General features: G+C 36.0%; 1 protein-coding gene across 2 annotated transcripts in view; it reads right to left on the bottom strand.

The window, feature by feature from the left end:
- The window catches only part of daam1a (dishevelled associated activator of morphogenesis 1a), a 55,549-nt gene continuing 42,998 nt past the window's right edge, over positions 1-12,551 (bottom strand). For both annotated transcript variants that reach the window (XM_081394482.1, XM_081394483.1), the window contains exons 16-25: positions 11,972-12,069; positions 9,645-9,729; positions 8,687-8,793; positions 7,489-7,577; positions 6,858-7,026; positions 6,662-6,769; positions 5,154-5,214; positions 4,691-4,822; positions 2,611-2,781; positions 1-1,656 (exon numbers count right to left, since the gene is read on the bottom strand). In XM_081394482.1, coding sequence (XP_081250608.1) covers positions 1,447-1,656; positions 2,611-2,781; positions 4,691-4,822; positions 5,154-5,214; positions 6,662-6,769; positions 6,858-7,026; positions 7,489-7,577; positions 8,687-8,793; positions 9,645-9,729; positions 11,972-12,069 — 1,230 coding nt within the window. In that variant the 3' untranslated portion in view covers positions 1-1,446. The remainder of the gene's footprint in view (positions 1,657-2,610; positions 2,782-4,690; positions 4,823-5,153; positions 5,215-6,661; positions 6,770-6,857; positions 7,027-7,488; positions 7,578-8,686; positions 8,794-9,644; positions 9,730-11,971; positions 12,070-12,551) is intronic.

Genomic DNA, 12,551 nt, shown 5'->3' with positions numbered 1-12,551 from the left:
AAACAAGCTTACCTTGTTGTTTTCAATAACAGCAAAGAGATGCATTATCATTTTAAATACTCAAATTATTCATTTTTTAAATATCAGACACTTTAGCTATTAAACTTTGCCATATATCTTTGAAAGCAGTCTGCCTGAAATAAAGTTTGAATTAGTTTTATCCATTCTTTCTTCCTTTAAGTAATGACTGTGTTTGATTGCTCTTCATAGATCACTCTTTGACGCTTATTTATTTAATTCATTTTCACTTAAATCTTGTTGCAGTTCAAGAATGAATTCAGATTGCAAATCAACAGTCGCACACCGATGGAATGACCCTCAGGGTTTTGTTTATTGATTACATATCTTACATCCAAATGGATTCTATAAATAAAGAAAATGAAACAATCCTGCCAACAAAGGAAACTATTACAAAGTATTACAAAGAAATATTAGTGAAAAAGATTTAATGGCATCTGATCAACAGGAAAAATTATTAGCACAAAATTGTGTCAAGGACTAAGAAAAAGCCTTGGTCAGAAGAGTTAACAATGGGTATATGTACATATATACAACCTTAAACACAAACAGAAATTACAAGAATATACATGCATGGCAGACAGTTTGGTTTGCTTAAGATGCAGGTTTTGCATCCACAGCTCTTTTAAATGAATGTTCTTTTTGGTAACCGCAAAAAAAAAAAAAAAAGTATATTGTGCATGTCGTTTTCTCTATACAATATATTTGCAATCAAAGTTTGACCTCAGCATATTTCCACTATAATTCCTGTCAGTACATGAAATACATGGCATCGGTAGATTATAATAAACACTTTTAATTTCAGTGAAATTTTATACAAGAGGTCGTTTTCTCTAAAGTTGTGCATTGTGCTTTAACAGGTCTGGAATGGACAGTTTTTAGTTTTTTTTTACCAAACAATCACTTGTGCTTGAGTTACAAGTGTAACAAAATTACAAACAGGCCAATCACATCATACAAGTATCACTGGTTTTATCATTCAAATCCCTTGATTTGCCAAAAATCACTTTTAGTGTTTACCACACCACTTATTGCAAAACAAGGCCTGTTTTTTGATAGTCCTGGTTGAACGCTCCCAAAAAATTCAACAAAAACATATGCAGTATCTGAGCTGACAGAAATAAACAGGGTTTCTGGTTGTCAGGGAATCAAAACTATGAAAATGGGTGTACTTTTTTTTTTATGTGATGGTTCATAAAGCATGTAGCCCTTTCTGTTTGTTCTTTCCCTGGGGAGAACTATGGTGCACAGCTCCAGTCATCTTCAATACAAACACTGTCAACCGATTTACATGTTTAGAAAAGCCTCTATAAATCTTCCAGAAGTATTTTGGCAGTCGGCACGAATGGGGCCTGGATAATAAACAGTGGTAGAGCATTGTGCACACAAGTGTAATGTCTCATCTCTACCAGCAGGAGGCAGCGCTCCTCAGAAGTTGAGTTTGGTGATGGGCCTCTCTCTGCTGCTCTCTGCGCTCTGTTTGACGGGACGTTTACGGTTGTGCTTCATCTTCGATAGGTCTTTGTCGAACACCTCCCCGGATCGGAGTGCAGACACCAGGTCGTCGAATTCTCCATCCTCCTCGCAGTTCTCTTTGGCCTTTCTGGATTTTCTTTCCTTCTCACGCTGTTCCTTGAGCTGTTCACAGACATATTTCCATTAATCACGACGGCAAGTTTTCCTTTTGTCTTAATGTCTGTCATTGTGGAGGTGTTTAGTTTGCTTAATGGAATAGGTATACTATAGGCAGCATCCTATTTTTTAGTTAATTAGGGACATATTCTTCATAACCCCCTTCCCTCTGTCTGTCCCATGTCTTTATTTTGATTAATTCTCAGTTTGCTGGTTTTAGGATTTACATTACATGTTCTTGCGCTTTTTGATAAAAAAAAAAAAAAAGCTCTTGAGATGCATTTTATTTTTGGAGATAAACTCTTATTTCGAACCTGACACAATGACTAAAAACGACCGTCTGACACAGACAAGTATTGATTGTGGCTACAAGTGAAATCATTAGTTCCCCTAAAATCAAGTAAGCTGGTGCATCTTGACTCAAGTAAACTTCTGTTACATGTTTTTTTTTTATACTTTTGCCCTAAAGTGACAGTGAAGACATTTATAATGCATTGATAATACGAAATGTTTCTTGAGCAGCAAATCATCATATTAGAATGATTTCTGAAGGATCATGTGACACTGAAGACTGGAGTAATGATGCTGAAAATTCAGCTTTGCAACACAGAAATAAATTATATTTTAAAGTATATTCAAATAGAAAACCATTATTTTAAATTGTAACAATATTTCACAATATTACTGTATTTTATGTATTTTTAATCAAATAAAAGCAGGCTTGCTGAGCATAAGAGACTTTTTTTTAAAAAACATTAAAAATAGTAATGTTTCCAAACTTTTGAAAAGGTAGTGTGCCATTCTGAACATACTCATAATTGTTTTTGTTTGTTTTTTACTTAGAAAGGGGAAACAATTTTTTTTTGTGTGTGTATAAAATGATGTGAGTGTTAGTCTAACACTTTTAAGTGGGCCTTGCAAAGGGGATGTGTGTACATGTGTTTGAGAGGGACACGTTACCTGCGCCTCCATGCGGGCTCTGCGCTCCTCTTCCTCCTTGCGTCGTTGCATGTTCTCATTGTCCTGTTTAGCTTCACTGAAGGCCTGTAAGAACTGATCGAAGATGCCAAAGAACTCATCGGGCTGCATGCGTGTGACGTCCTCCCCGAAGTGCTTCACGGCATTCTCAAACTGTGTAGAATGAAAGACAAGGACATTTAGGAGGGTGATTCTACATGTCATATATTATTTTATGCGGGATTCTTTGGCACTTGAACTTAGCGACGTAATAAATCGATCAGGTCCAGGCCGCTAGAATGAACTAGTGATTTCCTTGATCTCCTTCCCATATACACTACTGTTTAAAAGTTTGGGGTCGGTAAGATTTTTAATATTTTTGAACAGTCTTTTATGTTCATGTTGCATTTATTTGATCAAATATACACTAAAAATTGTATTATTTTAAAATATCATTACAATATAAAATAACTTTTTGCTATTTGAATATATTTTTGAATATGATTTCTGAAGGATCATGTGACACTGAAGACTGGAGTAATGATGCTGAAAATACTAGCCTGACTACGTCAGACTTCGTACTTCCGCTCAATTTCATTTCGCTTCTGTACTCAGTCTGAGACAGTGTCATAGCTTTCCGTTTTCCTCCGGCCTGAAAACAGCCGGGCCAATCAACGAACAGAGGGCGGGCTGAGAGCCATGACGTAGACGCTGATTGTACCGTGGATGCGTAGATTTACTTCACATAATCTGCAAAAGTTGTTCACAGCCATGTTCACTCCGGTATTTCGCTCAATGGTTTTGTTTTCGCATCATACATGTGTTTACAGAGGAAGTTAGATGCGGCTGAGCATGCGCATAACACACGCCTTAACCAAACGTCATGTGATTGGCTTACGGGTAACCGATTTTAAACTTCAGACAAGCGCCCCCCCCACGAGAGAGAAAACACTTCTCTATTATGCCATTCCAGACTCTGTATATGAAGCAAAGCGAAGTAGCAGAGTTTGCTATTACCAGGCTATGAAAATACAGCTTTGCATCAGAAATAAATTAAATTTTAAAGTATATTAAAATAGAAAACTATTATTTTAAATTGTAATAATATTGTACAATATTACTGTTTTTTTTCTGTATTTTTGATCAAAGCTTGAGTAGCCTTCTTTCAAAAACATGTTCAAAAGTTTGGGGTTGATAAGGTTTTTTAATGTTTTTGAACGAACGATTTATTTGTTTAAAAACAGTAATATTGTGAAATATTTGTACAATTTGAAATATGTATTTTCTATTTTAATATATTTTAAAATGTTATTTATTCCTGTGATGGCAAAGCTGAATTTTCAGCATCATTACTCCAGTCACATGATCCTTCAGAAATCATTCTGATATGATGCTCTTTTCGTTGGGAATTATGGGAAACATTTTTTGTAATTCTTTGATGATAGGAAGAAATAAAAGTCTTTATATAGTGTCTTTACCATAATTTTTGAACAATTTAATGCATCCCTTGTTGAAAAAAAAAGTATTACTTTTCGTTAAAAAAAAAAAAAAAAAAAACGTTTGAATAGTAGTGTATAAATGTAATGAAATTTGAGACAGGTATCCAGATATGGCGGAAGTAGATCCTCAACTTCTCACTGAGATCAAACCTTCATGTGTCCCTTTGCCAACCCTTTAGAAAAGCAGCTAGAGAAGTGGACAGCTGCAATAGCAACAAATCCATGTGCAGCTTCATGAGCACGATCAGACTGAACCAACCCGCCTTTGAAACTGATCTTCAGCCTATAGCAGTTAAAGATTACGGCCCATGTTTCCAGCGGTTCCAATGTCCACACAGACGGTCAGAAGCCCGATAAACTCCAACGAAAACAGTGATTTAATTATAAAAATAAAACAGTGAGTTATGCGTGTCATTTCAGACGTTTAACAGCGACTTCAAAGCTGCAGCGGGTCGACTTTATGTGAGCTTTCACATTTAAGCGGCCGGATAGAGTGACAGGCCTTGCTGTGTTCAAACCTCATAAACCTTTAACATCTATTATCTCCTTAGGTTCAGTGAACTGTGGTGTGCTTTCGATCTTACCAATTCCTTGGCATCCTGAAGAGAGTCTTCCACTTCAGAGAAACTGAAACCAGCAACAGTGATGAACTGACTCACAACAGACACAAACTTGTCACCGTGGATCTGAGGCTGACCCCTCTGGTACTCCAGCTCCTGTTGAGCAAGAGAGAGACTGCTATCAAGATGAAGGAATGGACACAAATAAGGCCATGACTTAAAGAATAGAAAAAGTGCATTAAATTTAGAGCAAAATGCCAATTCATCCCAAATACACAGCCATTAGTGATCACTCAAAACACCTTAGCAATCTAGCAAGGGCCTTCAAACCTTGAAAGTTCTAGTTTCAAGTGTTTAAACCATAAATAATGTTTTAGCCAATTATATCGCACGGCTGTGTATAAATAGATACATTTGCTACAGTGGATGACCTCATAAGCTCTAGAGCTTATTGTAATTGTAGACAAAACGAGAGAATGTCGCTCACCGTCTCCACGCTTTTTAAGCCAGTGCGCATATTGTTAATGTCTTTCTCCAGTTCAGTCATGCTGGGAAAAAAGGAAGAAAAATAAGTTGGAGAGGGAGATAATGAGAGATAATGTTTCACTGGACAATTTGCAGACCCTTTAATCTCATTTCGAACGGCTGAGGAATGAATCACATCAAACATTATTTTCACACAGTGACTATGGTTTTGCCAAATAGGAAATGTTCCTGGATCAACAACTTTTGTTGGTCTAACAAAGTGCTAACCCTATCCCGAACTATAATCTACCCCAAAATCAGACTGAAATGATAGGCTGATACTGTTCATGCCTTATCCCTAACATCCGGTTGGTTATTAAAGCAATATTTGGGGTTTAATACACACTACTATTCAATAAGTAGAACTAAGTCGTTTCAAGGGTTGGTAGGATTTTTTAAATGTTTTCAAAGAAGTCTTTTGTGTTCAGCAAGGCCACATTTATTTGAACAAAAATACAGTAAAAACAGAATTATTGTGAAATACTGTTATAATTTATTCCTGTGATGGCAAAGCTGAATTTTCCGCATCATTACTCCAGTCTTCAGATCACATGATCCTTCAGAAATTCTGAGATGCTGATTTGCTGTAATTATTATTATTATCAATGTTAAAATCAAATGTGATGTTGTTGTTTTTCATGATTTTCTTGACGAATAGAAAGTTCAAAAGAACAGCATTTCTTTGAAATAGAAATATTTTGTAACATTATACATGTCTTAACTGTCACTTTTGATCAATTTAATGCATTCTGGCTGAAGGAATTTTCAGGAAATTTAAAAAAAATATATATATATATATCTTACTGACCCCAAACAGTTAAAAGCATTTCTGGCATAATATTAATTACCTTAAAATGATTTCAACCCATTCCTCATTTTCTTTCAAATAAATTCAATCGATGTAACAGAGGCAATAATTTTTTAGAGGATTTAAAAGCACTTACATAAATTATTCTTTTAAAAAACGTATTATTTGAGCTTTGAAGCTGCTTAAATCATTTTAGGGTTTATGGCATTGCATTGTCACAGTAATAAATTTGATATAACTTTTCACATAAAAGGTCAGTAATTTAATTTTTCAAACTAAAATCATTTTAATATGCTGCATATTGATTATGACTTATTGCTGTACTATTGAGGCATAGAGTATTTTAACATTTACAGATTGCATTCACTTCCATTTTAAGTGTCTCACTGTAAGCCAGAATTTTGCTTTGTTTAATGAAAATAAAGGACAAGTGGAAAATCTTTTTTGTGGTAATCAACGCTATGCCACAAAGTGCTGCCGATTAAGCTAAACTTGTAATAAAGCCGGAATATCTTTTTAAAATGTTGTTCCTGGACTAACAATGGCGTTGATCCTACTTAGCCGTATCCTAAGCATCTTCCTACATTCCCATTTCATTACATACACTCTTTAAAACCACTTAAGTGGGTGCAATAGTGAGACTTGATTGTTTTAGTGCTTACTGGACTTTGGCTGCTTCTGGAACGTTGTGCAGATCCTCATGAATCAGGCTGACTTTAGGGTACTTCTGCTCAAGAATGGTAATCAGATAGTGCAGAAGACTGATGTTTCTATTGAGAAACGCACACAGCTTGTGTAAGTGCATGGATGGTTGGAGTTTAATATGCAGTACTTGCACAAACTGAAGCGCTGTCTTACTTGTCGATGCTGGACTTGGTGTCAGCGATCTTGTTGAGAGAGGACACTTTGAAGCCATAGGCATTGCCCCTCTGGCCTTTGTTCATGTAGTTCCCGAAGGCCAGCACCACCTCCAGAAGCTGTCGAAGATTCCTGCTCTGAAGAACCTCCTTAGATGCTTTATTGAGAGCTGTGGGAGGCAAATAGCATTTTTAACATTACACCTTACATAACCTACAAGGTGTTTGTATGCTTTATTTCACACAAGTCTAGTATAGAACATAACCATAGAACACATATGATTGATAAGTCTAATATAGAACATAACCATAGAACACATATGATTGATAAGTCTAATATAGAACATAACCATAGAACACATATGATTGAAAGTCTAGTATAGAACATAACCATAGAACACATATGATTAGGTCTAGTATAGAACATAACCATAGAACACATATGATTGATAAGTCTAGTATAGAACATAACTATACAACACATATGATTAGGTCTAGTATAGAACATAACCATAGAACACATATGATTGATAAGTCTAGTATAGAACATAACTATAGAACACATATGATTGATAAGTCTAGTATAGAACATAACCATAGAACACATGATTGATAAAAATATCAGAATTTACCTTCCACTTTCGGCTTGATTTCTGCTATTCTTTCTGTAAACTTCTTTTTGAAGTAAAGAGACTGCAGTCTTTGCTGGTAGTGGTTGATTCTGCAGTTTAAAAGGAGAATTGAAACAAAACAACATAAATATTTGATATCTCATTTACACTTCCAGATTTTATGCTCTTAAAAAAAATGAAGGCTTGAATGCTTGAAATTAGTTTTGGTGACAATTATAAATTGTCTACTTTTAAATGTAGACACACTTGTTTACATCTAAATTCATCAAATTTTGATTCATTGATTTAACATTGGCATTATTTCCCATTTTTTATAACTTATTTTAAATAACACGTGTCCAACGAAAACCTCTTGATGCTTATGTCAACATTAGTTAGTCTATGTTTGAATTTCTACTGCTAAACGGATAAAATATAAGTTTTGATTTGTTTAACATTTGTGTGTAACATTTGTTTAACAGTTTGGATGACTTTAATGTTATTCTAAATGTGGAAAATAGTCAAAGAATAAATGTGTACAAACTTTTTGATTGGTAGTGTATATGACATAAAAATACATGCATACTAGAATAGAATAATAGATCTTAAAAACTGACTGTAAAAAAAACGAAAAAACTTTTTTTTTTACAAGAGGTGTACCCATAATGCATTGCTACAAAACGTCTGTAACATTAACAGCCACATATTCTTCTGTGGTTTTTCATTGTTCTGTTGAAGCATGCCTGTTCGTGAGACACGGGTTCTGTTTCCCATATTAAAATAATAATAAAAAAAATGTCCAAAAAGTAACACCTGCAACTTGTTTATATTTTATTAATTGATGGAGCCGCCCATTCTTCATTGCTTTTATATTTATGTCTTTGTTGGCTGACATTCCACAGAAATTAATGACATTAAGAACCGCACAATGAAGAGATCATAAAAATGCCGACATGTTTCCAGACAATTTCGGACTGCCAAATTGAGGGAAACTGCATTTGGTAACTGAAGTCAAAGATTATTATAGCGAGAGACTAGACAGACCAAGATAAGAACGTCATCCTGTAAAAGAGTTTATTTTCCACATACTGACCTCTACATCACCTGTAGCTGTTGTGCGGCAGCACCATTTAGGAGATATTGTGTTTTGACAGCTCTGTCCAGTCTGATGAACATTATTTATTATACCCTAAACTAAGTGACCTAAATTGACCGTTACCTGCTCATCTCATAGAGGAAGCGGTCTGCCTTCGCCATCCGCTCCAACTCATGTTTGTGTTCCTCCAGAAGGTCCACGTCACTCTTTTCTGGCACAAACTTCAACAGCTGCAGGGAAGGAGGGAAAGAATTACAATGACTAAAATGGGCCAACCAATCAGGGGTCGTTTTGAAAGAGAAGTCTTAAAGATACAGTAGCAAAAAAGCCTGTTTATTCATGAAATAAAATGTAAAGATAAAGCATTAAAAAAAATTACAATTTAGTATATTATAGTTTTTAAGTGCTTTAATGCAATGTGGCCCTATCAAACACATATACATTATGTGAACATGCATTCCCGTCACACTACAATAACTGTTTGATTACTGTTCAGATTAAAACAACAGCAATCAGAGGATTTATAAAACCTGATTGCCATTATATTGCTTTTCAAGTCCATTTGGAAAATGTTACAACTATTTACTTGCTGCTCTTATTTGGTGATTTGATTTAAAGGTTAAACAGGGTTAGGTACTGTATACAAAGCTGCATTTTATTACCAAAATGGCTACATGGCTTGAACGGGTTTTAATTGAACTATAAATGTGCTTGATTTGAGCCTCCACTAGCAGGATATACACAACAGATTGAATTCAGGCATGTGGAAAGGCTTCAGTATGGTTTATATTTTTACCAACTACAACAAATTTCCCCGTCATTCGGAATGACAAAAATGCAAGGACGATATGGTGTCTTGCCAAAAAAAATTATGCAAAACAATAATTACATGCTGGCTTGGACTGCCGGGGTTATGTAATTAAACCTCCCGCCTGTGCAGACGCTGTATCAGCTAATCACAGTTCTGAAATGTTTGACGTCAATCCACTGCAGTAAAACAGGTTTGTTTTGGACAGAAGCCATGTGGAATTACGAGGTAAAGTGTGAGCTAATTGATGGACTATGTGGCGATGCATCTCACCTGCTCCAACATATCCTTAGGTAGGTCTTCCTGCTCATCCATGGTCAATATGGCTCTCTTGATCTCCTCGTTGGAGAGTTTTAACCTGCAAGAAAAAGATTTAAGTAAATCACTGGTGTGGCCTTCTCTGATAAGTAATATCAGAGTCATATTTCTATATCACAAAAAAAAAAATCTCTGAGGCCCTGTTTACACCTGCATTAAAGGCCCCCTGAAATCAAAATGTTAGTTTTTTAGCTTTTAGTATGAATATGTTAGCCTTACGGTAATTAATAAGCTGGTGTGTTCCAAAACAATGACAAAGTTTACATTTAGGAGATATAAGTATTCAAAACTTAGTCTCTCACTTCCGCTAAAATGGATCACGGATTTTTATGACATCACCGCGGACTTCAGCTTCTCATCACACATTCTGTCCAATCAAATGCTCTCTAGAATCTAAAGCGTCCCGCCCCCAATGCTATAAATATCACCTGGCCAAAGCAGCCCTTGACACGTCATGGAGCAATATGGGTGGAGATGTGTGTTAGGTTGCTCAAACACTCGAGTTTTATTTCGTTTTCCAACTGTACGTTGGTTAAGAATGAAATGGCTATAATTTATTCACACCTCTACTATTGAATCCAACGTATCATCAGCGCTCAGATTTGCTTCCATGTTACTGTCAAGTGCGACTTCTAGTCTGTGAGGTAAACTAAACGCTATTGGCTATTTGAAAAGGGGGAGGAGTCATTCAATATGTCCCACCTTAGCTTCCTGTTTCAGTGGAAGGCAAAAGGCAGAACTCTAAAGCGGACATGCAGTGTGCGGACAGTCTGTGGCGTGCACATAACAGAGACGCATGATGGCTGAGCACCAAATTCAAACGGCACCCTCTTTGTTAAAAGGTAACATATGGAAAATTGGTCATTTCATTGTGACCTATTTAGTATTTTTTTTTGTATGAGAGCTGCTTTCTGTATTGTTTAGTTTTCACATCAATATGCTGTAAACCGATCTGTTATACGTACGTTATACTGCCCTCCACAGTCACAGTAGCCTATGTATCAGTGCAATGCCAGTCACAAAAAGTAACATTTTGACTGTGTTCTCTGCAGATGTCCATTCACTTTTTTTGTATAAGCTGTTTTTGATTGTGGTATAGAGCAAACATTTCAAGTCATAAATCTTTATTATTTAGTTGTGTATAAGAGCGGCTTTGTATGTTACTAATTATTCAGAATAAGTCCACAAGCATTATGTTTGTATGAGAACTGCTGGCACATAATTCTATATTTTTGAACGAAAACTGTTTGTGATTATTGCTCATTGGAAATAACAAGAGGATGTTGGTTAGAAGTCTATTATTAAATGCTAGAGATTCAGAATATGCTGAAGTTTGTATTCATTTACTACAAGTATGCTGCCAGTACAGGCACACATTTATTTTCTTGTTGGTTCTTTGCAATTTTGGGACATATGCTAGCAAATGTAACCTTACAGTTGACTTGCCAAATCACTTCCATTTGTTTTATTAATAAAATGAATATAGGAAGTATTGGAAGTAAATTATTTGTGGGTCATCATAAATACTTTGCTTTAAAAGTACCAAGTAGTCACACAAAAAAAAAAAAAAAAAAAAAAAAAAAAACAATCGAATCATGAGGTGCCTAGAGATTCCCACCCCTAGTAAACATAATGGGAAGCGCACTAGCCAGACAGGATTTAAACTTTGTCGGCTGGAGACCCAAGTTTGGTTTGAAGATGAAAAACGTACCAAACACAATGTTCTCTCAACATTACTGATTTCCTGATTCCGTGTGTTTTTTCGTCATCTCCGGGCGCGTTCAAATGTAAATTGCGCGAGCTTATTTTGTCCATTAGATCGAAAGATCTGAAGAAACCCACACATTTACCATCAATAAACCCTCCCCTAGAAGAAATCAGGACAGAAGTGGTTGAAAGTGGACAAAAGAGAGATTAAAACACCAGGTGTAAACGGAAATGCGTCTCCCTCGGTCGATGATCCGGTCGATGAAAACGCATCTTAATACCAGGTGTAAACAGGACCTCAATAAAAAAAAGCTGATGCAGTAAATGTTTAAAATAGCTGAATTCCAGGCTTCGTTCACAGCTATATACAGTAATTAAATCAAAAACATTAAGTGAGCTTATGGGGGATATGTTTATCACCACTGCTATGGTGACTTGTGATGCTAGGATCATTCAAAATGGCTTAAGTAAACAGAGAATTGTTCGACAGTGAGTCATGCAGGAATGTTTATTACTGTGAACGAATCTTAAATGGTCAAAGATGGTGTCTATGGGTTTCTAAACTACAGACTCACTTGGTGAGAAGGATGTTGCAGTTTTGCGCACGCCGACCATCGATGACAGACAATTCTCTGACCTTTTTAGAAGTGACCGCGTCATCCTCTGTCTCTTTCTGCAGAAAGACAAATGGAGTTAAGGTCAGCATCAATATCACATTAAAATGAAGGGGGGGAAAAACTACGAGAGAGCAGGTTAAAGTTGATTTTACACTTGAGGTTTTGGTGCAAATCAGTGTTTGATTGTCCTCTAAGTTGGTGTAAAAAAAAAAAGAGACTAAAGCATTTTGCAGTGTGGTTCTGAACATCATAACATAGTTTAAAAGCAAAACCACAGTCATTAGAAACAATCAAATGCAGATTTGGATTCAAGCAAATACACCCGAATGTGAAACCGACAAGACACCTGTTGTCTTAAATTGTCTCTAAAGCAAAATCCAAACAAAGTCATTTTTCAAGATAATGACATATCCATGACCGAACACACCAGACATCCACAACAACAGAGGCTGAAAACAGTCATCTCCTCCACTTTAGTGTCAGCTGGGGAGCAGACAGCAAGAAATTGCGTGTTTAGATGATGGCACGCCAGGTTTTA

The sequence above is a fragment of the Scardinius erythrophthalmus genome, assembly GCF_964197995.2.
Source record: "Scardinius erythrophthalmus genome assembly, chromosome: 19".
Taxonomy (NCBI): domain Eukaryota; kingdom Metazoa; phylum Chordata; class Actinopteri; order Cypriniformes; family Leuciscidae; genus Scardinius; species Scardinius erythrophthalmus.
Note: the sequence above shows the minus strand (reverse complement) of the source record. Positions and strands in the feature narration are given on the sequence as shown.